At 36.8% G+C, this 27,437-nt stretch overlaps 1 protein-coding gene and 1 pseudogene across 4 annotated transcripts in view; one reads left to right on the forward strand and one right to left on the reverse strand.

The window, feature by feature from the left end:
• The window catches only part of MCU (mitochondrial calcium uniporter), a 224,492-nt gene that overhangs the window by 15,394 nt on the left and 181,661 nt on the right, over positions 1-27,437 (reverse strand). For all 4 annotated transcript variants that reach the window (XM_045842343.1, XM_045842342.1, XM_045842345.1 and 1 more), the window contains 4 exons: positions 10,756-10,926; positions 9,709-9,813; positions 1,823-1,983; positions 216-419 (listed from right to left, as the gene is read on the reverse strand). In XM_045842343.1, coding sequence (XP_045698299.1) covers positions 216-419; positions 1,823-1,983; positions 9,709-9,813; positions 10,756-10,926 — 641 coding nt within the window. The remainder of the gene's footprint in view (positions 1-215; positions 420-1,822; positions 1,984-9,708; positions 9,814-10,755; positions 10,927-27,437) is intronic.
• Positions 16,998-17,402, forward strand: LOC123821055 (annotated as a pseudogene).

Consider the following 27,437-nt stretch of genomic DNA (forward strand, 5'->3'; position numbering starts at 1 on the left):
TGTCAGCTTCATGAGGGCAGAAGTCATATCTCATATCGATTTCCTTCTTTAGCATCTAAATATGCCTGATACATAACCGGCATATGTGCACACCTACATATAAATGATTACTTACAGGAAACCGGCCTTAGAAACAACATGAGAAAAGAGAACTAGTTTGACAAGCAAAATTTCATTACTCTCTCATAAAAAGGTACTTGAAGAGGAATTCTTACCTGGCGTGTCACTACAAAATATGCGTACATTGCCATGGCACTTCCGTAAGTGATGAAATAGGTGACTGGCTCCATAATGTCCCAGGAATATTCCCACCAGGTAAGTCGGGCCAAAATGCCAAACTGTGTGGCCATGTAGGCAAGTCCACCCCATAGCACCAAAGTGGTCCTCTTCTCAGCTTTTCTGCTGATCTCAATTCGTACCTATGGAGCATACATGATAGTTTGTAAAGCACTTTCAACAGAATCAACTTAAAACTGCTTATTTAAACTGTTCTATGGTCACTAAAGAAACAGGGCTCAAAATCAAGATACAAGTTAATCTCAGTTCTATTAAATATAGCTTGTCTTCCTAAATAGTACCTATTGTTTTCACTGAATAAAATATTTAGAAGGACTAATATTTTTTAGGACACTGTTTTGTGTTTCGTGCTAGAAGTGGCTGAAAATACGGTGAAACTACAGGAGTAAGTTAGTTTCAACAGCTCTTCATCCACCTACAAGATTCCGCTCTTTGCAAAGAGGGACATGAAAGCATGCACAAGTTCCTTCACCACCATATATAAAATTTAATCTAGTCTCAGTTTTTACTCTGAGGGCCGACTAGTGGGCAGCACAGTGAGTTGGAGCACGGACTCTGGATTCAGAGGGGAGGAGTTCAGGCCCTGCCTGCAAATCACCAGCAACTCCATTGTTGAGTTGTTCTGAGGATTAACAGAATACAGATAAAATACTCAGAATAATTCCTGGCAGGTAGTAAATACTTAATATAGGATCATAATTATTTTATTATAGCAGGTATTTTAAAAAATACTTTACATTTTGAAAATACCAAATTTAAATCTGATCCCTCTTCACAACAGTTCCTCAAAGTTTAATTTATCACAGCTTTCTAATGGCCTTACACTTAATGAGAACAACCTCAGGATGTGTGTTGATTATTTTTAAAGAAATTAGAAAAATTACAATATGAAGAGAATATTTGTGTCTTTGTTAATCTCTTATAATTTGTTGTATCATTAAAAAATAAGAATGACACATATTCACTCTAAAACAGTCAGATAAATGAAAAGAAGAAAAACCAATCATAATCTCACTCTTTATTAGCATATTATATATATTTAAAATACATAAATATGAATAAAGAGCATAATACACTTAAAACTGGGTACACTTATACGCATACATTTTATAATTTAGGTTCCATAAAATATTATGAATAGTTTTCTATAACATATTAGATCTATGCAATCATTTTTAACAGCTGTATAATACTCTACCTAATTACAAACTTGACTAAAATCATTACCCTCTGTATTCAGAACCTTTCTTGATCAGCAGTTATTTCAATCTTTGTTGTAATGGTGGTAAATCTGGGTAAGGCCAGACATTTAGACCACAAAGTTCTAAGTTCATTATCAAGACTCCAAACTATTTCTTTTTAAGTTCTTTCTTAACTTTGGAACTTTTTTATGATTCAGTCCCCAAAACTAGATTGATTGACACAGCTCAATTACCTTAAAAAGCAAACATATGTGGAGATAAAACAGCAAACATATATGGAAAAAATACCAGTGAAGAGAAAAGTCTGAGATTTGAGTCTGTACCTTTTCCAGGGGTGCCAGCTGCTCTCTGAGATCCTCTAATCTTTCGATCAGCTCCCTTTCCTTGTTTAGCTGGTGCTGCTCGATGCACAGTGTTGTGTACAGCTGCTGGACTAGGGTCTTCACATCATTCAGCGTTGCTGCATTTTCGTGGCTTAGGAGGTCTGAAAGAAAGAGGTTACTTTTTTTTTTAATGTATGCCTTAAGTAAAGAGTTGCTATTCCTGGGGCTATTAGACAGTAAGAACAAGTCAGATTCATCCACAATAGGGATCGGCTTTCAGTGAGAAACGGCAGGGAAGTAATAGTTCTTTTTTTAAAAGGAGGTATCTACAAGTCCTAGAAACTATACTCATATTTGGGCAACTTGAAAATCTTGAAACCAACATTCACCATTATATTATTGGAAGTTTAAATGCTACATATGAACTTACAAATAATAACAATAATCTTCATTAGATAAGGATACAAAACTTAAGACAGTATGTTAAAAACTAGAAGAGATGTTTAGGATCAATCTGATCGTTCTGATTAAAATGCTGATCTTTGTCTGTGGCCTTGCCATTTAAAGTGATGACATTTTTCCCTTTAGTAACACCTGAGGAAAAACTATACAGTATTTCAAATTTGTAAATGCAAAGGTATAAGTAAAAACACCATAATCCTATAATTTTAGCTCCCATACACTTCCCCTACCACACCAGTTTTTATTTATTTCCTGTTGGGAAAAGACACAGAATAGCTGCATGGACCTCATGCAGGACCTCATGGTCTGAAGGGCATAAAGTTACAAGAATGATTGAAAAAATAGTAGATTAAATTCTTTGATTCAGTATCTTTTGTGAATAGTGTGTTTCCAGAAATCAAAAAATTATGTTTTGAGAACCTTATTTAAAAAAAGTTGGTTTCAGCTGTCATTTCTTTAAAGCATCAGAAATAAAGCTTTTATTTTAGACTAGCCTTAATGTGATATTTTTTTAGGTATACAGCCTAAGTTCAGCCCTCTTTTAAATAAAAAAGGCCACAATCAGAATTAGCTATATATTTAAAATATTCTTCAAAGATATTCATTAGTATAGTTATCATAGAAATTCAATCAATAAAAAATTCAAATAAGGGTAGCAAATTGGATTAGAGGAGAGCTGATATAGTAACGGGGGATACAGTACTTAGCACAGTATCTTGCACACTTCAGTAAATTAATGCTGCACTAAAGTTGCAGCTCGCATTTGCACACGGCTTTTCACTTTCCAGTTACCAGAAGAGGAAGCTGCACCACAGAAAGCAGTAACTTGTCTAGAATGTCACAGCAAAGTGGCAGAGTCCATGTCTCCTAACCCCCAGGCCTGGGGCTGAGTTATAATGCTTCCACTATACCAATATTTATATTTCCCTCCAGGCCCTTTCAAAAATTCAGTCTCTTAAGAAGGTAAAATTATCTGTGGTTAACACAACTGTATCATATGTATTACCCCATGTTATCTCTCCTCACAATAACGGCACAAGTAAGGGTGGTGCCCACAGTTTGTAAGTGAGGAATATGAATCCTAGATAGGTATGATTAACAAACATTTCTGTACCAGGTACAAAAGTTCAGTTCCCCAGCCACACTAGCCACATTTTAAGTGCTCAATAGCCACATGTGACTAATGACTACCATATTGGACAGTGAGGAAACACAACATTTTCATCATTACAGAAAGTTCTATTTGATAACACTGTCCTTGGGATTTCTCCATCAGCCCTTCTTATCCTAATAGTTGGATGCATCTGAATTTCTAGGTTCTTTGGCAAGCTTTGAGTTGTCCACCTATGCCATCACTTAAAAATTGGTCACTTTTCTCTGATCTTTCAAGCTCCCTTTTCAGACTTTTACTTCCTCAGCTTCACATACAATTGTACAAGGCTACATTCCTATAATAAATCTTTTATTCCTTAATATTCATGTGGCTGCTTTCCCAATTGAACCCTGATTGACACAAACATTATGCATGATATGCAATTATTTGCATAAAAAGGGAAAAAGATCATACATTTATATTTTCTTACAAATGCATTGACTATCTTGGATAGAAAACAAAAGAACTAACACCAGTGTTTGCTGGTAGAGAGAAGGGACAGGGATGAGAAAACTTTTTCCATACATTCTTTGTCTTTGGAAGTTGAACTTGTGAGTGTATTATTTATTCGAGACTAATAAAAATTTGATGTGCAACCATAGTACTGTCTAATACAACGAAAAGACTGTAAAATGATAATTCATAGAAGATTGATCTCACAGATGCTCAGTTCTCGACCTGGCTGAAAACAGAGTTGTTATCTTGCAGATGAGGAATTGGTAACCCCCTAGTAAACCAGGGACAAGGCTTTATTTTGACAGGAAGAATATGATTCCAAGTATTATGCTGGTGAAGGAAAGCAACCACCTCAAAACCCTGACCCCCCAAAATCTGCCCACATATTTGGAGATGAAATTACAGGAACAGGGAAGATAAATCTACTAATGGCTTAACAACACCACTTTTGAATGATTAGTATATGCTTCACTAAAAATGAGTATCAGTTGCTTATTAATGGTTCTGCATTTGCCATCAGTGCCAGGAAAATTAAGGTGTAGAAAGGCAGGGAGATATGCTAATAATGGGGATTGAAAAGTCTTTCAGCTACTAAAATGTTTTGAGAAGGGCTTCAGCTATTTGAATCTCTGATAAAGCATTTGTTATTATTGGTATTTGGTTTACCTGCTTGACCTTTTCTCTCAAATTATTTACATTGTTAAGATAGAAGTAAGGTCTTCAATATCCTCTGGATGGATACATGGGGGAAAGGGTTTAGTGGTGCCAATCAAAATGATTCTCCATGGCGCAAAAACTTTCAACACTGGTAATTTAGGGCATATTTTCCTCTTCCCCAAGACTAAAAGGAAGACAGCTAATTACTACTTCAACATGGACTGGGATATTAGGCTTTTTGTGTTCCCTTTCCATATTCTTCCTTCCAGTGTAATTTAATTAGGTTATAAAGATCCTCTATTGCTAAAACAGTTACTCCACGCATCTTGCAGTGGTCAGAGGGAGTCTAGCCATGTACAGCTAACAGTAAGCAAAGGAAGGCAATGGAGCTTGAAACTAGCTTTACTGCTTTGACCTGCTCCCTGGTTCTATTTCAGTTTTTTTCCTGCCTCTTCCCTCCAGTTTTGGGGTTAGGTGTAAGAGCTGTATATACTAAAAGGTCCGTAATACCTATGGACTGCCAATCCTATGGAAACATAAAATGTGGCTATATTAGATCCTATGTGAATGAGCCCTCCAGCCTAGTGCCTGTAGGAAGTGTGAGAAGTTCAGGATTACTAGTACACAGCACTGGTAGGACACTGTTAGTTCTAAACTGCTATTCATAAAAAGGGAAAAGAAAAATAGGAGGGGGATGTGAAAGCTAAAAGGGGTAAGAAGTGAGTTAAAAAAACAACGGTCCTGGAAAAGTTTTCTTCATTAACTATTTTATTCATTAACTATTTCTATCAGACAAAACAGATTTGTTCCGTCTGCTCCGTGTACATATAAAATCCCAGTGTTCCTCCTTATTATCTGAAATCCCAAACCTAGTGCCTTTAATTTTTTTTCTTTTCACTAAAAAGAGTTACAATGAGGGGAAGAGAAATCTGCTTACTCATCCAGGTGACTGGTCTCCCTCTTAAGTACAGAAATTCAACCTGTTCTCATACTCCATGCAACTGAAAAAGTTGGTAACCTGGATGCCAGAGGTATATTCCTCAGACAGGGAGAGGAAGATAACACGGTGGAAACAAAATTAAAACCTATTTTACATTTTATCAAGAGAAAAAAAATTGTCTTTACTATGCTGTAAAAGGTGGGGAAAATGAAATGTTAATGGACTTGAAACAGTACTGTCTGAGTTCTGTGAGAGAGGGTATCTAATGGCACAATCTCTCAATGGCTAATTAACAGAGCTGAGAATGCTTTCATGTGTGAATTTAATATTAAAAAGGTTTTTAAAAATTCTACATCAATGCTGCTATTGAGTTTACCAAATTTCACACTTTAATTTACAATTATTCCATGAATTACAGACTTTTGACCCTTGCAAACTTTACATTCTAGTTGATTTATAGGGAAGCTGGGTAGATATTCCACAGTTCTGAAATATTTAAAGCAGAATTGTTAGGCTGCTAAATTGATTACCAAGGAATGAAATATAATTTCTTCTCTTTTCAATTTCTAACTTTACTTTCCTTATTCAACTTGGGAGTAGCCTTGTTCTGTTTTGTTTTGTTGTTCAAGTAGTTTTCTGCCCTTTACCCCCATCCCAGCCCACCCCCCCACCCCTCCCCCCCTCTCCTGTCTCCACCCGCCCCCCCTATTATTGCCCATGTGTCCTTTATACTGGTTCCTTCAAACCCTTCCCCCCTTTCCCTGAAATTCCCTCCCCTCTCCCCTCTGGTCACTGTCAGCCTGTTTTCAATTTCAGCGTCTTTGGTTATATTTTGCTTGTTTGTTGGGAGTAGTTCTATTTTAAAAACTAAAACATTCATTTCTGTTTTAACAACATAGTATTAGACAAGATGGTTGAAATCATTCACTGATTAAAATACTTCTAGTTTATGATAACACAATATATGGAAGCTCATATCTTAACTTTCCTCATTGTTAAACTTTATATAGCAATACATTAGTCAACTTAAAAATTTTACTAATACAACTGAAAGTCTAAATAGAACAAACTCTTTCATTCACATACACACAAAACAACTGAGTATGATGCCCTCCAGGTTCATTATTTCAGAAATGGCAGGATTCTTTCCTTCTCATGGCTAAATGTATATTCTACTGTACGAGGTCTGTCCAGAAGGTATCCAGCCATAAAATATGAAAAAGAGACATTTATTGAAGAAGATACAAGATACAAGAAATGTTGTACACAGGACAATGACGCCTCACTTCCCTTCAAAGCAGGCACCTTGGGACCTTCCATACTTCTCCAAATTGCCATCAGCTGCCCTGCTGTATTTTCCTGAATCTCATCCATGGTCTGAAATCTCCTCCCTTTCAAAGGTGATTTTAGTTTTGGGAAAAGCCAGGAGTCGCAGGGTGCCAAATCTGGGCTGTAGGGGGAATGAGTCACTTGGGTGATTTAATGTTTTGCCAAGAAACTCTGCATCAGATATGATGCATGAGTGGGCACACTGTCGTGATGAAGTTGTCAATCAACAGTTGCCCATAGCTGCTACCTTCTGAATCATCTGAATAAGTTTCTGCAGAGGAATGTTCAAGCTTAACAGAAATTTGATGCAAATTTTCTGATGCATTGCTCTACTCAGTCATTTTGAATCCCACAGCCACACAGTACACATGCTCACTCAAAGGCCCCCACTGACTAATACAGTGAAGTCGTCATTGTTCACACATGCACATTCCAATCCACTCTCCTTGGCTGCCAGGTTACATCGATGTCACACAAACCATTCTTGTTATACTAACAAGTTGGGCTTTCCCCAGACAAACCTCATATGTATATACTACATCTTCTTTATCCATTTATCCATACATGGACACTGAGGCTGTTTGTTTCCATATCTTGGCTATTGTGAATAATGCTGCAATGAACATGAGAGTGCAGCTGTCTCTTTGAGATCTTGATTTCATTTTCTCCCAAAAGTAAAATGACTGGATCCTGTGGTAGTTCTATGTCAACCAAAGGGTGCCATGCTTCCAATTATAAGATGAGTATGTTTTAAGGATCTAATGTACAACAAGGTGACTGTAGTTAAAAATACTATGATGTATATATACTTGAAAGCTGCTAAGAGAGTAAATCTTACATGTTCTGACCACAAGAAAGCAAGATAATTTTATTAGGTGATGGAGGCATTTAACTAACCCTATTGTGGTGATCATTTCACAACACATATAAGTGTATCAATCCATTATACTGCACACCTAAAACTCACACAATGTTGTATGTTAATAAAGCTGGGAGAAAAAAAGAACAAATTTAAAGAACACAACAAAAACAGAATAAAACAAACCAGTACTTCTATTATTTTAAAGAGAACTTCTAGCACAAAAATCAGAGAAGAAAAACATATAGGTATAGCTAACATACAGCTAACAATTCCTGGTCTACATGTTCAACTATTCCAACTTAATAAAATCTGAATCAGGAATGCCTTAGTATTTTAAAGGACATTTTTGCATCCTTACTATCTTTTTCTGTGTGTGTGTGTTTTTTAGCTAGTTCTGTCTCAATTAGCTTGAACATGAAGAGAATCTGGCCTTTGAAAAATCAAAATGCTACAAACTCATTTAATTCACTCAAATAGAAAGACCACCTGAGTCAATGGGGATTACAGTATCATAGGGCCTTCCCTCACAGCATTTACAAAGGAAGGAATAATAACTCAGAAAAAAGACTACTCACTTCTGGTTGGCTGGGAGTTGAAGAAAGAATAAATAGCATCATTAAGGCTTCATAGGAGAGCTGACATTGACAATTGGGCAGGAGGTTAGGAAAAAAGGAGGAAGGCATCTTAAGCAGAGGAAAGATGAGTAAACACTGACAGGGCATAGTTTAGGATAGAGCAAAGGAATACAGGGTGGAAGAAAAGTAGGCAACATGTAAAAGGTTTTTTTTTTTTTTTTTAAAGATTTTATCTATTTCTAGAAAGAGAAAGAGAGGGAGAGAAACATCAATGTATAGTTGCTTGGTGTGCGCCCCATACTGGGAACCTGGTTCACAACCCAGGCATGTGCCCTGACTGGGAATTGAACCAGTGACCCTTTGGTTCGCAGGTTGGCACTCAATACACTGAGCCACACCAGCCAGGGCAAGAGGAAAGTTTTAAAGGTAGATGTGGACCAGACTTTGGAGGTAATCAATGCTTACATTTTTACTCAGACCTTTTTCTGTATTAGACAATTCTAAAAAGCAGAATTGAAAAATGGGGATGTCCTAGTAGGCTGATAGAGGGATAGTGGTGGTGGAAGGAACATTAAGAATAGCAGTCAGTGACAATAAATATCAAGGCCAAAGAGAGAAAAGTGATTAAAAAGAAGGCATAACTCAAAATGCTATTTTAGAGGGCTATTTAGCATCAGTACTGTACAGAGCCATATTGGAGCCTGGGGTACAAAGAAAAATCAGCAACACTGTACCTTTATTTAAAATATTGATATTTTGTTCACCATGTTTTTTAAATTAACTTTGTTTTTTTAAATGGTGCATTAAAATATTATTTATTTTGATTACTAAGTTTTTGGCCACCCTCTTAAAATTTACTCCTGAGGCAAGTACCTGACTTTTCTGTATAAAAGCATGTACACACGTCAGAAGTTCCTAAGGACTATTATTGTGTAATAATGGACTTCCAGCTGATGACCCAGAGCCAACAACAACAAAAAAGGATTGTAGGGGAGAGCAATGGGGGGGAGGGGATGGGGACAAATGTAACTGAACAATAAAAAAATAAATAAATTTAAAAAGGATTAATTCCTATTATAAATATTTAATAGGACAGGGAAGTCCATAATTTATTTTTAAAAGATTCCCCCTATAATGTTATTAAAACAATATGACTTTTAGCCTTTATGGAGGGAAGGCACTAAGCTGAAGTTATGTAGAACATTCATTTACGTGAAACAGTGACAGAATCAGGTAATAAGCTTTCTGATGTCTAGGCAGAATTTAAGTTTCAGTCAATGTACTAGCCAAGTGCCAGGCACTCGATGAGTTCTTCAACTGAAACGAGTCTGTCTATAAATCTTTCAGTGTTCTTTGAATATCGTCTATTTCTCAAGGTTATCCAGGGAGAAGTTAAGTTTTTTCCAGAAGCCCTTCTCACATTCCTCTGACCTTTTCAGGGTTACATTTTACCTCTCTTTGGTGGTCGGACATGATACGTTAAGTCATTAATGACCAGCTTAAAGTCATCAAGGAGGAGGAGGTCTATCCCTGTTGAGGCAGCAACTCGAACACCATCTGTGAAAAAAAATTTAATGTGAAAATTTAAACCTGTCATATGGTCATAATTATTTAGGAATGGTCAGGAACAAGTAATTCTCAAAATAGATTTCAAAAGTTCTATCTCTTTTAAATTTCATTTGGAAATCTAGTGTCACTGGGACATCTTACATTTGTCTATGACGGAAGGTGGTTCAGTAAAAAAAATCAGTATATTCTAATATATGGTACTTTTCAGTATGGTTGCTGATTAGATGCCAATAATTCGTTAGGGATGAATGCTAGGTTAGCAAGGTACACCAAACTGGTCTACTAATTATATTACTAGATGAGCTGAATATTAAGTACATTTATAATATTTAGAGCATGGAAACATGGAAAATTGTTAACAATTGGTAAATTCAAGTGAAGGGTAAGTGGGTACTTACTGTATTAGCCTTTTAAGTTTTCCGTAGATTTAAAATGTTATAAAGTAAAAATGGGGAAAAAGGTAAGGCACTTAAAAATAAATAAATGAAATGGGTATCATGTCAAATGGGAATTTTTAGTGCCTTACTTTTAATTTTTTAAAATAATATGTTTTTATTTTGGTAAACTTTTATGTGAATGCCATAAGAAAATCTAAAGAGGTACTAATATTTCATATCTCCAGAGATGAGTGCTCAACCACTGGAAAAATTTATTCTATGCCTAAGGTAATGATAGAGGGTCTAAATAATATAAAATGCCTATGGCATTATATGTGAGTTGCTTTTGATGAGACTCCTCATGTATATACATTTGTTAAAACTGAATAGTTATACTCTGAGAATCAATGGGAGAGAAATCACTTTTTCTCCTGACACTGGCTAAGCAAAGAAAGTTAAGAGTAAGGGACTCTTTTGCAGCTACGTGTGTATGTGTGTGGGTGGTTTGGGGGGAAAGAATGGGTGAGAATTAGCAATGAAGGTGTGACTGTACCTGGTGAATAAACTGCAACTCTGTCAATTCCCCGATCCTCTTCTTGTAGTTGTCGTAAAAACACACCAACAGAGTCTGAGATAGGTTTGAGTGTGAACTGGCAGCGTTCACGCCGGGATGGTAGCCTCACAGATATCACAGGTAACCCATTTTGATATACCACTGTCACATCTGAATGGAAAAGAGCAACAGTCATATGAAAGTTAGATTTCATTATACGTTACAACTATATTATTACCATTCTTACATGGGATCTATTATTATTAGTAATGGTTTAAAATGTTTTCAAAGGTTTATAAATATGTCCTTTATTAACCTATGGGAGATCATATGAATCATACAACTCACTTTTCAGAAAAACAAAAATATGTAAAGGATTATCTTCTAAGTGGATTCAGGAGAGGCTTTCTTGGGAATCTGAGGTAAAGTTCTTGGTATTGCTGAAGAACTTGACTGGATTCCATTTAGTAAGATTTTATTAAGTAGCCAGCGATTGCTAGGTGACTCCATTATCTACAGGAGGTGGCTCATCAGAGCCAGAGCTGTCCAGGAGCTCTGGAGAGCCACGGTTGGGTGTTTCAGTTGGTTGGAGCACTGTCCCATACACCCAAAGGTTACAGATTCGATGCCTGGTTGAGGTGTGTGTGTACAGGTGGCAACTGGTCAATGTTTCTCTCTCACATCGACAAACAAAAATTAAAAAAAAAAAAAAAAGAAGCTGTGGGGAATGAATGACATCTTGAAGTATACCAATAAGTGAGACTCTTACTCAAGGATAGTCACTCATATGTATAATGCAGTATTATATCCAAGGTGCTTAATAAGTAAGCATTCTCTTATACAATATGGACACATTATGATATAATAAAAAATGGTTCCTTTTATGCTCTCCTGAACATCTTCCTGAGGTAAGTGAGAAGCCAAAGATTAACTATTTGGGATTTTCTAACAAAAGTTAGTAAGTTAGTAATATTATTATAAGCTACACAACTGAAAAGACTTTCCACAACAGTATGGCTCTGAATTCCTTATTTTTTTCCTCAATAGTCTTAATTTGCAGAGCCTGTCATTAAAACAAATGTCAGAATAACTCTTTCAAAGTACTAATTTGCAAATGAATTTTTAAAAATAAATTAATTTTGAACCAGAATTTTTTACATAAGCAATGAAGCATTTCAAGATAAGGTAGCATTAAGGAAGAAAAGATGCTTTAGAGTCCAATCTGGACTGGAATTCTGGCTGTTAACTTTGGACATATTACATAACTTCTCTGAGCCTCACTTTTATATATATATAAAATAACTTGATAGACTTGTTGTAAGGTATAAAATAAACCATTTAAAACACTTATCATACTGATTGATACATAGTGCTTATATTGCTTTATTAGCCTTTTTAAAGAATCAAAAGGCACATTCTATAATGATCACAGATGCTTCAAACTTTCCATAGTCATTTACTTCTTACTTCCTTACCTATTCTAGCAATTTATAAGGTTTACAATGTATACAAAAAGATGTACACTAAATTCTTTCATGACTTAAATTTTTAAAACAACCCTTATTAAGGCATAATTTATAAATAACAAAATACACTCTTATTTTAAATGGGTGTTTGATGAATCTTGACACAATAATCAAAATTCCCTGAGCCCCGCCCCAGTTATTTCCTTAGTAACCACTGTTTCAATTTTTGTCACCACAGATAATTTGTTTTTGTACAGTTTCATACCACCAGAATCATATATTATGTACATTTATAAAAAAAAATTATTTTCAGACAGAGGGGAAGGGAGGGAGAAAGAGCGGGAGAGAAACACGAATGTGCAGTTGCCTCTTGAGTGCCCTTACTGGGGACCTGGCCTGCAACCAGGCATGTACCCTGACTGGGAATCACACCAGCCACCCTTTGGTTCACAGGCCGGCACTCAACCCACTAAGCCACACTAGCCAGGGCTTATGTATACTTTTTAACCTGGATTCTTTCTCTCAGCATAATGATTTTGAGATTCATTGCATACATTACTAGTTCATTCAATTTTTTTTTATGCTGAAGGCGTCTTTTTCTTCAATTGGATTTTTTGAGGTGACATTAGTTTGCAAAACCACACAGGTTTCAAGTACAACTAAACAAAACATCATCTGCACACTGCACTGTGCTCTGTTCACCCCAAGTGAAGTCTCTTTCCATCCATTTCCTCTACCTTTGTCCACTTCCACCTATCTCCTACCCCTCATTCCCTCTGGCTATCACCACACTGCTATCTGTTTCTATGTGTTATGTATATATGGTTTTTTTTGTTAATCTCTTTACCTTCTTTCATCCAGTCTCCCAACGCCCCTCCCTCTGAGAGCTGTAGTGTCTTCCATGTAACCATTGTTCCTTCTATTTTGTTTATCAGTTTATTTTGTTCATTATATTCCACATATAAGTGAGATCATATGGTATTTGTCTTTCTCTGACTGGCTTATCTCACTTAGCATAATAATCTCCAGGTCTACCCATGCTGTTGCAAAGGGTAAGAGTTCCTTCTTTTTTTTATGGCCACACGATACTCCATTGTGTAAATGTACCACATTTTTTTTTAAAGATTTTATTTATTTATTTTTAGAGAGGGAAAGGAGGGAGAAAGAGAGAGAAACAGAAACATCAATGTGTGGTTGCTGGGGGCCGTGGCCTGCAACCCAGGCATGTGCCCTGACTGGGAATCAAACCTGCGACACTTTGATTCACAGCCTGAGCTCAATCCACTGAGCTACGCCAGCCAGGGCTCACCACAGCTCTTTAGTTGTCTTTAACTTCATTTGAAACAATTTTGTTAGATTGTATTGTGACAGCTGTCATATCAGTGTGCATTAAACATACTTATCAAAATTGGTGAATTTTTGTGTAGCCATTTTAATATTGAAGATGGAAGAAAGTATAAAACATTTTCAGCATATTATGTTTTATTATTTCAAGAAAGGCAAAAACACAACTGAAACACGAAAAAGATTTGTACAGTGTATGGAGAAGGTGCTATGACTGATTGAATGTGTCAAAAGTGGTTTGCAAGGTTTTGTGCTGGAGATTTCTCGCTGGACGATGCTCCATGGTTGGGTAGACCAGTTGAAGTTTATAGTGATCAATCGAGGTATTAACTGAGAACAATCAATGTGATACCACATGGGAGATACCCAACATATTAAAAATATCCAAATCAATAAAATTCAAGAAAATGAAAAAATCTCTTATTTTACAAAAAAAAAAACCATATGGACTTTCTGGCCAACCCAATATTTCCAGTTTTTTCCCCCGTCAGCTTCCTTTTGGATAGTTTTGTTACGTGCTTCAATGTCACTGATATTTTCTTCAGCAGTGTTTAATCTGCTGTTAGTTCCATCTGCACTGTTTTCCACTTCAGGTACAATTTTCATCTCTGGAAGTTCCATTTTTCTACTTTTAATTTTTTTACCCTCACCCGAGGACATTTTATTTTCATTACTTTTAGACAGAGGAAGAGAAAGACAGAGCATCAATGTGAGAAAGAAGCATCAACTGGCTGCCTTCCGTAGGCACTTGACCAGGGATCCTATGTGTTCAGACCAGGGATTGAATCCATAACTTAGGTATGTGTCCAGACTGGGAATCAAACCTGCAACTTTTCCATTACAGGGTGATGCTCCAAAAAACTGAGCCACACTGGCCAGGGACATTTGTTTATTTTTATAACTTCTATTTCTCTTCATGTTATGCTTTTGTTTTCCTTCTCCTCTCTGAATGTAAGGATCATATTTATAATACCTATTTTAAAATCCTCATTTGTTAATGTCATCTTCTCATCACTTATAGGTCTATTTCAACTGACTGATTTTTATTATTCTGGTTCTTTTCCTGTTTCTTCATATTCCTGGTAATCTTTGATTGGAGGTTAGAAATTATTAATTTTATATTGTTGAATGATGGATCTTGTTCAGTTAAGTTACTTTCAAGTCTTTACAAAGGTTTATTAGGACAGATCTAGAGAATCCTTTGTCTGAGGGCCAATTTGGCCCCACTTCCAAGGTATGGCTCTTCTGGGAGTCTCTACTGAATGTTCATGTATTCAGTGATGTCTCTCCTTTTGGCTAGAGAGAAGTCAAATGACTTCTGGCCCTATATGAGCACTGAGAATTATTCATTTTACAGCTCCCAGTAATTGTTTTCCATGGAAGGTGTTCTGGCCTGGTATTATGGTTTAGAATTTAGCCAAAACCTCAGGCTGTGAGCTAGGACAATATAGGGTTAATCCAATTTGTTTCTCTTCTCTCAGAGATCACAATCCTGTGCTGTTGTCCAATGTCTAAAAATAGTTGTTTCACACATTTTGTCTGGTGTTCTAGTTGTTGACAGTAGGATGGCAATTCCCATGGCAGTTAATTCTTTGTGAATACATGATTTGAATTTTACATAAAAACTAAAAAGAAGCCAAGTCAAAAATCCACATTGCTTTTTTCCTTCCAAAAGGGGATCTCTGTTTCTAACGAAGAGGCCAGAGATAGTAATATGAACCTAATACACAGCATGTACAAACTAAAATTTTCAGTATCTAGAGATATTTGAATTTCAGTTTCTTTATCATTTCTAAAAGAATCTTAGCAATCCAGTATTGTTTTTTTTAACATCAGAGCCACTAAAATGAATATTCCTATGTCTTCTGCAGGCAGCAATGATGAGTTCATAAAATTAAGTGATTACCATATTTTTCAGACCATAAGACACATATGTAGGTTTTAGAGGAGGAAAACAGGAAAAAAATTTTGAAGCAAAAAATATGGTAAAATATTTATTAAGATAAATAACATAATATTTCACCAATGTAAATGTAAACAGAAGTCAACAGCAGCATTAACAACCATTACTCCTCCCAAATTTGGAGGGGGGGAAGCGCGTGTGGAAAGTGTGTCTTAGAGTCTGAAAAATATGGTAACTTGTTCACCTGGTATTTTTCCCCTCAATTATTTCCTTTTTATATGTGAAAAAAACTATTAAGCCACAGATTTCAAAAAAACAGACAGTTGAATTTAAATAAAAGATAGGTTTTTTAATTTGATGTAGTCCAATTTGTGTATTCTTTCCTTTAAATCCCTTGCCCTAGGAGATGTATTGGTGAAAGTATTCTGCGTGGGATATCTGAAATTTTCCTATGCTCTCCTTTTAGATTTTTATGGTGTCACAACTTATATTTAAGTCTTTTATCCATCTTGGGTTTATTTTGGTGTATGGTGTAATTTGGTGGTCTAGTTTCTTTTTTTTTGCATGTACCTGTCCAGATCTCCTACATTTATTGAAGAGGCTATTTTTAATCCATTTTATGCTCCTACCTGCTTTGCCAAATATTCACTGACCGTAGAGACATGGACTTACCCCTTCCCATTCTTTCCCCGGTTATCACTCACCCCATTCCCCTCCGGTCACTGTCAGTTTGTTCTTTATTTCCATGTCTATGGTTCTATCTTGCTCGCTTGATTGCTTTGTAGATAAGGTACCACTTACAGGTGAGATCATATGGTATTTATCTTTCACTACCTGGGTTATTTCACTTAGCATAAAGCTCTCCAGTTCCATACATGCTGTCGTGAAGGGTACAAGCTCCTTCTTTCTTTCTGGTAGTATTCCATCGTGTAAATGTACCACAGTTTTTAGATCCACTCATTTACTGATGGGCACTTAGCTCCTTCCAGCCCTTGGTTATTAGAAATAGTGCTGCTATGAACATTGGGGTACATAGGTTCTTTTGAATTGGTGTTTTAGGATTCTTAGGGTATATTCCCAGCAGTGGACTCACTGGATCAAAAGGCTGTTCCATTTTTATTTTTCTGAGGAAATTCCATCCTGTTTTCCACAGTGGCTCCATCAGTCTGTATTCCCACCAACAATGCACTAGGGTTCCCTTCTCTCTACAACCTCAACAGCATTTGTTGTTTGTTGATTTGTTTATGATGGTCACTCTGACTAGTGTGAATTGGTATATCATTGTGGTTTTAATCTGAACCTCTCTGATGGCTAGTGATGTTGAGCATTCTTTCATATGTCTATGGACCTACTTTATGTCCTCCTTGGAGAAGTGTCTGTTCAGGTAGGGACAACATGGTAGGGACTGACTGTGGGAGCAGGGGAGGGGGTATGGGAGGGACAGGGGAGAGCAATGGGGAGAAAAATTGAGAAAACTATAATTGAACAATAAAAAAAAGAGTTTGTCCTTTTGCATCTTGGCCACCAACATGCCATCCAGACCGAGGAAGACCTGGAAACTGCAGGGCCACATGAGCCATGGCCACAGCTGCATCAGCAAGCACAGGAAACACCCAGGAGGCCAAGGTAGTCTCCCAGGTTACTTTGTGAAAGTTGGTATGAGGCATTGCCACTTAAAGAGGAACCACAGCTTCTGCTCCACCATCAGCCTTGATAAACTGTGGACCTTGGTCAGTGAGCAGACACAGGTAAATGCTGTCAAAAACAAGACTGGAGCCACTCCCATCATTGTTGTGCTGCGATCAGGCTACGACAAAGTTCTGGGGGAGAGAAAGCTCCCAAAGTAGCCTGTCATTGTGAAGGCCAAATTCTTCAGCAGAAGAGCTGAGGAGAAGATTAAGAGTGTTGGTGGGGCCTGTGTGTTGGCAGCTTGAAGCCACACAGAGGGGAATTCACTAATGCTCACAAGTGCAAAAGAAAAAAAAAAAAAGAGCTTGTACAATGCCCAAAGGTAAATTTACTAAAATAACACATTATTTTAAAATTACCAATGAAATCTTAGTTTATCCCAAAGAAAACAAAATATTGACTCTTGGGGAAAAAAAATAAAAGATAGGAATCTATGTGTCTTAAACACATAAAGTATGAAAAATTTCACTAAAACACCAAGAGGTAAGTGTCACAGCTAAATGATTAGGGGTTACTGTTTTAAAATAACTGAGCCAAAATCAGAAGAAAAAATTAAAGTCTTTCTCACCTACTTTAACTTTTTCCTTGAAGATTATGAAACTTTTCAAAGGGAGGAAACTGACAGTTTTGAGAAACTCTGCAGGGAACAGCACATTTTGGAACTGATAAATCTTCATTTAATACTGCTTTTGAATTAAATCCCCAGGTCTCCTTCTTTTCCACACACTAGATTGTAATGTAAATGTTAGTTTTCTTGGTTTGCAGCCAACAAAGGACAATTACCAAAGTTTTCCCAGTTTTACAATAGATAAAATAACTGCTGGCTGTTGTGAAGTCACAATGGGCATTTGCAAGCTAAGGGCAGTTGTCAGCTACTATTCTCTGGAGACAGATATTCTTTTTAAGTGTGTATTTCATGAAGTGACTTGGGCTGGGTGTTTAAAAATCTTTTGCTTTGGTTTCCATTTCAATAAAATAAGAAATAATTTATGTTTTACAGCAGTGTGCTTCAAAGAAACCTAGAATATATGGGGCACCCAATGTCAATACTGAGACAGAACATAACAACAGATCTAGGCATAAAAATAAAAAGACAAGGAATTTTTCTGTTTAAAAGAACTGCATGGTAAACAGACATTTGGGTTAGAAGAAGGAATTAATTTTTTAAAAATGGAGCTGGGGCATCAAGTATAAAAGATGTCATAAAACGCAAATGCTTGTTATTTAGCTAATTGTTAAAAATGTTTATGAAAATTCATAGTAGGGTATGTGGTGTTCAAAATAATGGGTAAAATATCCAAAATATACCATCTATGAACTTGATTGTATATATAATAAAGACTTATTAAGAAAGGGAACTGGTACAATAAGGAAGCACATGTGGAGTACTTTCTGCAAACTACTTAGTTGAACTTTATACAATGGATGATTCCAGTAGCTTCTGTCTTGTCACTGTCTGTTTCTTTCTTCCCTTTTTTTGTAATATTCTACATCAGCAATGTGAAATATAATCACAGAATTTTAGTGTTGGAAGGGCCTGGGAAATCATACAGACTAATGCCCTTCTTTCACAGCTAGGAATAAAGTTAAGCCAGGTTATATGATGGTGCTAAGGTCACACAGTTCAACCCAATGCAAAATGGCTTTTCATCTCATCTTTTGACTAAAAAAAAAATGTTTTCTCTCAGGTCACATAAGACATTAAATGGTTGCTAAATTAAGTAATAATTTTAGCCCTTAACTTGTTTTAGCAGCATTTAATGATGTTAACCACTCCCTCGCTTTATAAAAAGCTTTCCTTTTTCCACACTCCTGGTTATTTTTACCTTTCTTTTTACACCTTCTAATTTTCCTTTATAGGCTCTTCTTTCTGTATTCATCCCATAAGTTCCTAAGTGCTTTGTCCTAGACCTCTACGCTTCTCAATTCACATACTCTCTAGGAACTGGGACACACAACAGGAGGTGAGCAGTGGTGAGTGTGCGAACAGTCAGTCCCCATGGCTTGCATTGCTACCTGAGCTCTGCCTCCTGTCAGATCAGTGGCAGCATCAGATTCTCACAGGAGCATGAACCCTACTGTGAACTGCACATGGGAGGGATCTAGACCGCGCTCCTTTATGAGGATCTAATGCCTGGTGATCTGAGGTGGAGCTGAGGTGGTGATGTTAGTGCTGGGGAGCGGCTGCAAATACAGATCCTCATTAGCAAAGAGGTTTGACCGCACAGAGACCATAATAAATCCACTGCTTGCAGACTCATATCAAAACCCTATCAGTGAGTGGCAAGTGACAATTAAGCTGCATCAGTGGCAGGCTTTAAGTCAGAATCATACACTTATTTTAGTCTGCATGTGGCCCACCCATTATTTTATTTACTACTTCTGTCCGTGCCTCTTTCCTGCACTGCGCACTTGTCTCAGTCACAATTTTGGTAAGCCCACAAGCTAGTCCTAGCATGTGGTGAGTTGTATAATTACTTCATTATATGTTACAATGTAATAATAATAGATATAAAGTGCATAATAAAAGTAATACAATTGAGCCATCCTGAAACTGCCCTCCCTACCTAGTCTATGAAAAAATTGTCTTCCATGAACCTGGTCCCTAGTGTTGAAAAGGCTGGGGACTGCTGTTGTAGGCAATCTCATATCCTTCCAAAGTGTCGGCCACTATCTAAATGCTGATGCCCCAAACCTATATTTAACTGTCTGCTGGACAACTAGGTTTCCCACAGGCATACCTCAAAGCTCAAAAATCCTAAATTAAACTAATTTCAAACCACCCATCTCTGACAGTTTTCATCTCAGTCAATTAATACCATCATTACATAAGTATTTTCCAATCCAGAAAATCATCTGATATCCTTGACTACTCTGTGGATGAAAAAGGGTCCACATATTAAACCTGACAAGCTCAGGTGAGGCCTGCATGGTGTCCTTAGAAACTCAAGGATTTGAAAGTAACCATCACATAGGATGGTCTGAACATAAAAATTCCTAGTAACTACAAGTGATTCACTGTGGGTAGTCACACCCTGGCATGTAGCTTCCTTGATATGGCTCAATCTACCTTAAGTGAGCCTGTCTACTGTCTTTTGGCATCGAAGATAACATATTTTTGAAATGTTAGAGTAATCTTTTCCAGACGCTTTAAAACACAACTGCCTGCACCAGAGCTGGAGACCACAGAACCCCTCATTGTTATCTTGTTGCCCAAATACCATCTCTATTGCACTGTGTTTATTGAGGCAGCTTAGTAAGAAGCTAGGAAATTACCTGGCAAAGTGGAATGGGGAAACTGAGACAGATGGTTCAATGGTAGAGCAATTAGCAGCCAAGCAATAAATCAACAGATCTTATCTTCCCTACCCAAGGGCACCTAAGAGCAGGAAGTTTACATCTCTTTTCCCCAAAGAGCTGGTAGCTTAAATCATCCTTGTCAGCAAGACAGAAAACAGAGATGCAATTAGTGCCATTAGAGCCAGATAAACCCACGAATGAATGAAGTCAGGAATAAACAACAACAATCAGCAACAACAACAATTAGAGCCAGACAAATCCAAGATAGAAGTGAAGCTGACTAGAGAATGATCTCAAACCCCATTAGACCATTAGTTCTGATACATAAGCATATTTTTCTTCTAATTTTATTTTAATCACTGTTCAAGTAGTTTTTTGTCCTTTACTCCCATCCCAGCCCACCCACCCATCCCTCCCCACCTCCCTCCCATTTCCACCCCCCCCCAGTTTTTGTCCATGTGTTCTTTATATTTGTTCCTGTAAACCCTTCCCATTCACCCCTGAAATTCCCTTGTCTCTCCCCTCTCATCACTGTCAGCCTGTTCTCTATTTCAGTGTCTTTGGCTATATTTTGCTTGTTTGTTTGTTTTGTTGTTTAGGTTCCTGTTAAAGGTGAGATCATACGGTATTTGTCTTTTGCTGCCTGGATTATTTCGCTTAGCATAATGCTTTCCAGCTCCATCCATGCTGCTGCAAAGGGTAGGACCTCCTTCTTTCTTTCTGCTGCATAGAATTCCATTGTGTAAATGTACCACAGTTTTTTGATCCATTCATTTACTGATGGGCACCTAGATTGCTTCCAGCACTTGGCTATTGTAAATTGTGCTGCTATGAACATTGGGGTGCATAGGTTCTTTTGGATTGGTGCTTCAGCAGATATAATCTCAGCAGTGGACTCACTGGATCAAAAGGCAGATTCATTTGTAGTTTTCTGAGGAAGTTCCATACTGTTTTCTATAGTGGTTGTACCAGTCTGCAATCCCACCAACAGTGCACTAGGGTCCCCTTTTCTCCACAACCTCTCCAATACTTGTTGTTGGTTGCTTTGTTTATGATGGCCATTCTGACCGGTGTGAAGTGGTATCTCATTGTGGTTTTAATTTGCATGTCTTCGATAGCTAGCAATATTGAGCATCTTTTCATGTGTCTCTGGATCCTCTATATGTCCTCCTTGGAGAAGTCTGTTCAAGTCCTTTGCCCATTTTTTAATTGGTTTGTTTGTCTTCTTAGAGTGAAGTTGTGTAAATTCTTTATATATTTTAGAGATTAAACCCTTGCCTGAGGTATCATTGGCAAATATGTTTTCCCATACAGTTGGTTCTCTTTTTATTTTAATACTGTTTTCTTTAGCCGTGCAGAAGCTTTTTATTTTGATGAAGTCCCATTTACTTATTCTTTCCTTTATGTCCCTTGCTCTAGGTGACATGTCAGTAAAAATGTTTCTGTGTGAAATGACACATAAGCATATTACAGGACACACCTGGAAAGCTGATGAATATTCTGACTAAGACCTCCCCTAAAATTCCTGCCTGCTGAAAATTGATAAAAACCCTTAAGACAAAGAATGACAGTGTGTGCTCTCCCTTGAGCATGCCTGTGCCCCTCTCCTTTTCCTCAGATGTGTATTTTCACTTTATTTCTCCTGAGCTCTAAGGACCTGACTTATAACCAGGGGAGCAGTGGGCAGTGGCAGCTTATTTCAGGTTAACCCCCTGATTCAGTCTCCAAGGGCCCTCCTTTTGCCTCTGTGACTTTTCAGCAAGCCAAGCAACCCTACCATGGCTCACTTCTGCCTCTGTAACCTTTTTTCTGAGTCAAAGCAGCTCTGTTTGGCTCAGTTTTGTTGCTGTCGTCTTGCTTCTTCTATCCTATGCCTTTCCTTTGTCTCACTGTCCCAAGCTTTAGTAAATGTACTGTCAAAATCACCCGGACTTATGTCTTGAAATCTTTGTGGCACGAAGTCAAGGATCCACATATCCCAGACCATGCTGGGACAGACTTGCCTCAGCCTGTGACATTTACCATGTTGTAAACACCAATGTCAAAAATATACATGTGTCTCCTTTTTGCTTTTTATCCAATCCCAGAGATTTCTCTGCTTTGCATTCTCCTGCCTCCTTAATCTACCATTAATAGATTGCACATAACCCTCGATGTGTCTCCTCCTTTTATTCAAATGTATAAAAGTGGCAAAACTGCTATTCTCTGCAATTTTCTAAAACTGTTGAGATTTTGCTTCCTGGCAATTGTCATTAGTTTGGCTCAAATAAACTCATAAAAATTTGCTACAGGTTTGGATGTTTCTTACATCAACTCTTAGAGCCAGAACATGATATTCATCATATTTAATCGGTCAGCACATCCTTTCATTCTACTTTCTAAAATCTCTAACTCCTCCAATTTGCTTTACTACCACCATCTTATTCCAGGTCACTGCTGCCTCTTATATCAACTACACTATATTTGAATTTCTCACTTCATTTCAGTCTTGCTCATTAGCCACACTGAATCAGGTAATCTTTCTTTCTCCAAACCCCCCTCCCCCATGATCCTGAAGTCGGTATTTTGTGTTTATCATTCCTACCCATGATGCATACACACAGAGGCAGACATACATAAACACAGACACAGATGCACACACACACATTCAAATAATTGATACAATATATAGTAAGTATTGTGGTAGCCAGCCTCTGAGAGAGCTCTACACAATCCTTGCCTCTAGGTATTCACATCCTTGTGTGGTTCCATCCCACATCAAATCATGTCTGGTCTGGATAAACAGAATACAGCAGATGAGATGGTATGTAACTTCTGAAGCTATGCCATAAAAGACAGTGTAGCTTCTGTTCTGCTCTCTTGAATCACTTGTGCTGGGGGAAGCCAAATGAGGACAATGTGACACCCCTATGGAGAAGCCAACATGGAAAAGAAGTAAGGCCTCCCACCAAGAGCTAGCACCAACTTCTCAACTATATTAGTAAGCTACCTTAGAATTGGATCCTCCAGCCTCAGTCAAGCCTTCAAATGATTGTAGACTTAGCTGACATGGGATTGCAACCCCATGAGACTTCAAATTGCCCAGTTAATCTGTTCCTAAATTCCCAATCCACAGAAACATGAGATAACTAAAGATTTTTATTGTTTTAAACCACTAAATATTGCCATAATTTGCTACACAGTATTAAATACATATGAGGTCTGCCCAGAAAAAGTACATCCATGGTTAATATAATGAGAATGGTTTGTGCAACATCAATGTAACCTGACAGCCAAGGAGAGGGGACTGGAATGCACATGCATGAACTGAGGACTTCACTGTACTCGTCAGTGGGGGTGGTAGATGCTGTTGAGTGAGCACGTGTACTGTGTGGCTGTCACATGCAAAATGGCTGAGCGAGTAGAGCAACACATCTGCATCAAATGTTGCGCTAAACTTGAATATTCCTCTGCAGAAGCTTTTCAGATGATTCAGAAGGCTGCAGCTATGGGCAACTGGTGACTGGCAGCTTTGTTACAACAATGTGCCCCTTCATGCACCATGTCTTCTGCAGAATCTTTTGGGAAAATATCAAATCACCCAGGTGATTCAGCCCCTCTATGGTCCAGACTTGGCACCCTGCAAATTCTGGCTTTTCCCAAAACTAAAATCACCTTTGAAAGGGAACAGATTTCAGGCAGTTGATGAGATCCAGGAAAATACGACCAAGCAGGTGATGGTGATGGGGAGAACTGTGTGAGGTCCAAAGGTGCCTACTTTGAAGGGGACAGAGGTGTCATTGTTCTATCTATGTACAATGTTTCTTGTATCTTCTTCAATAAATGCCTCTATTTTTCATATTACATGGCTGGATATCTCTGGACAGACCTTGAATATACAGCATAATTTTTGTATGTATTTAGACGTTACATAAATGGTAGCATTGTATACAACCTTCTACAACTTGGTTTTTATACTCAGTAATGCTTTGAGATTTATTCAAATTGAATCATATTTCTAGATCATTCACTTAAAGTTCTTTGGAGAATTTTATTATTAAATATACAATTTATTTATCAGTTGAAAGCCGAGATTTTTTCTTCCATATTATAATTTTTTTAAAAAGGCTAAGATAGTTAGCAATGTTTTTAGTTTCTGATGTAAATTTGGCCAACTTTTTACCTTTTAGAACTTTATGTTCCACATTTGTCATCTGGAATTTACTTTGTGAGGTAAGAAGTCAATTGCAACAGGACCACTGATTGAAGAGTCTACCCAATCTTCTCATTTACAATGCTAATTATATCACATGTCAAATTTCCATATTTGCAAGGTTTCTCTAATCTGATCCTACAATCCTTCCTGTACCAATACTTTACTTTGATTATCATTGTTTAAGAAATATATCTTAATAGGTGGTTTAGGTAATCCTTTCCCTCTTTTCTACTCCAAATTTATCTTAGTTACATGTATAGTTTTATTCTTTCATATACATTTTTAAATAAGTTCATGAATTCCTGTTGGGATTTTGACAGCATTGCACTGAGTTTATAAATTCATGTGGGGGAAACTGACAAACTTTCACATTGTTGTCTACATGTGCACTGACATGGTATAACTCTTCATTTATCCCTGTCTTCTTTTATGTCCTTCAATAAAGTTTATTGTGCTCAATAGTCAGCTTACAGATTTTTTACTAGTTCATGCCTAAATACAATCAAATATTTTATTTTTAATAATGACTTTTATACTTATAAATATCATTTCAAAAGTCCATATGCTTTTTTTATTAAATTATGTTATGTTAGACAAAAGTGAGAACACAATTTTAATAGAATGAACTATTATTTTGGTGATATTAAAGCCCTTCTTTATACTTAAGGCAAAATATATCATTGGAATTTATAATTAACATGTATAAACAAAAAATGCTTGAATCACAATAATCTCAGAAGAATTCATTTAAATATGTAAAATAAATAAAGACATCTTTAAATTACTCAAAATATATGAAAAACCTGTCACATATTAACATCATTTGAAGAATACTGATTTTGAGAAACATACATTTATATAGAAAATATCTTCTCATACCAATATAAGAATACTCAATCATATAACCATAACTTTAGTAGTTTGATAAATCCACTTGTTTGGGGTCTTTATAACTAGTAGTACAAATTAAATTTAATCAAATCCACTATATATTCATTGTGTATTTCAGGTGATTTAGTATTTGTACAGCTGAATCTCTGCAGAACTACGTAAAAAACTATGATGTTATAATTATGAGGCTTAAATGATAAAAGTTGTGAAAACAAAGTCATAAATCATCTTTTAATATATAGCATTATTAGTCTTATGTGAAATAGTTGTACAATCTATGTACCTTTTGTAATTCTGGTACTTTTAAAATCAGTTTATAAAACTAATTTCTCATAAATTTTAAAAAGCATTTGTGTGAGGTAAAAGGGCATCCCCTCCCTTCCTTCCATTTGTGTACTCATTCTACTGAGAATTAAAGGTTTTATTTTGCTTTTGTAAAAATGAAACCCTGTACTAATATAGTGCTCTAACCCCTTTCTCTTTTTAAGAAGATGGCGCTGCTATGAAAGTAACTTCATTAAACTTTGACCACTTTGATTTCTGGGTGGTGAAAAGTGGAATACAATCTTAAAGTACAGTGCAGTGATGCAGAACAATTGGGGGTTTTGGAATCTCAGATTTGGTAGTACTCAAGTTCTACCACAGGAGACACCTTGAATCCCTGGACACATTACTCCATATAACTATACCTCAGTGTCCTTACCTATCTATAATGCATGGATTCCAATACCTCACATGGTTTAATGAGAATATATGAAAATGCCTGCTTTAACAGTTTTTCCTGTTTTTCCTAAAATCTAAAGTCCTAAAACCTAAGGACTGAAATCATATAACACATCCATGAGAAAACTTTCAATCATGCCTTTAAATTTCAAGAGAACAAAAACGACCTGTTCCACTGAAGGCAACAATGGTTAAGAGTAAAAGTTATGCAAACCAATTGTTTGTTCCTTAATATTTTTGGATAATTGACCTCTTTGAGAATATGATGAAGAATTAGATTCCTCCTTTAGCCCAATTTCCTGAAAAATTCAAACAACTTATACATAAAATTTTTATACATTATTTTATTTCATTGGAAACTGATTTCCTTCATAATGTCTGCTTTGGACTGAATTATGTTGCTGTTTTTCTCTCCCCAATTTATACGCTGAAGCTCTAATGTCTAGTGTGACTATCTGGAGACAGGATCATTAAGGTTAATGAGGTCATGAAGGTGGGGCCCTGATCTGATAGGACTGGGGCTTTATAAGAGTAAGTGTTCTTTCCAATCCCCACTGTGAGAGGTGGCCATTTGTAAGCTAGTACAGTTCTTACCAGAACCTGACCATGCTGGCACCCTGATCTCAGACTTCCAGCCTCTAAAACTGAGAGAAAATAAATTTTTGTTCTTTAAGCCACCAAGTCTACGGCATTTTGGTATGGCAACCTGAGGACACTACTACATTGCATATTTTTTTTAAAAGATTTTATTTATTTATTTTTAGAGAGGGAAGGGAGGGAGAAAGAGAGAGAGAGAAACATCAATGTGCGGTTGCTGGGGGCTGTGGCCTATAACCCAGGCATGTGCCCCGACTGGGAATCTAACCTGCGATGCTTTGGTTCGCAGCCCATGCTCAATCCACTGAACTACACCAGCCAGGGTTACATTGTATATTTGAAAAATCAATGTTTACAAAAACTGAAACATTTTTCTTCTTTTAAAACAAAATCAATGGCTATTTGCTGTTTTTTAAACACACAATGAAATTAAAACCACAATGAAAACAAGATTACAAATTAAAACAAAATAAACTTTAACTCTATATAAAGGAAAATTTCCATTACAAGACTGCAATTGTTTTGGAACATGGTACTTAAATATCATCTTTGATGTCTAAAAGGTCAGGTCTTT

Source organism: Phyllostomus hastatus, unplaced genomic scaffold (assembly GCF_019186645.2).
Source record: "Phyllostomus hastatus isolate PE091 unplaced genomic scaffold, TTU_PhHast_1.1 phas_contig_38, whole genome shotgun sequence".
In the NCBI taxonomy this organism is placed as follows: domain Eukaryota; kingdom Metazoa; phylum Chordata; class Mammalia; order Chiroptera; family Phyllostomidae; genus Phyllostomus; species Phyllostomus hastatus.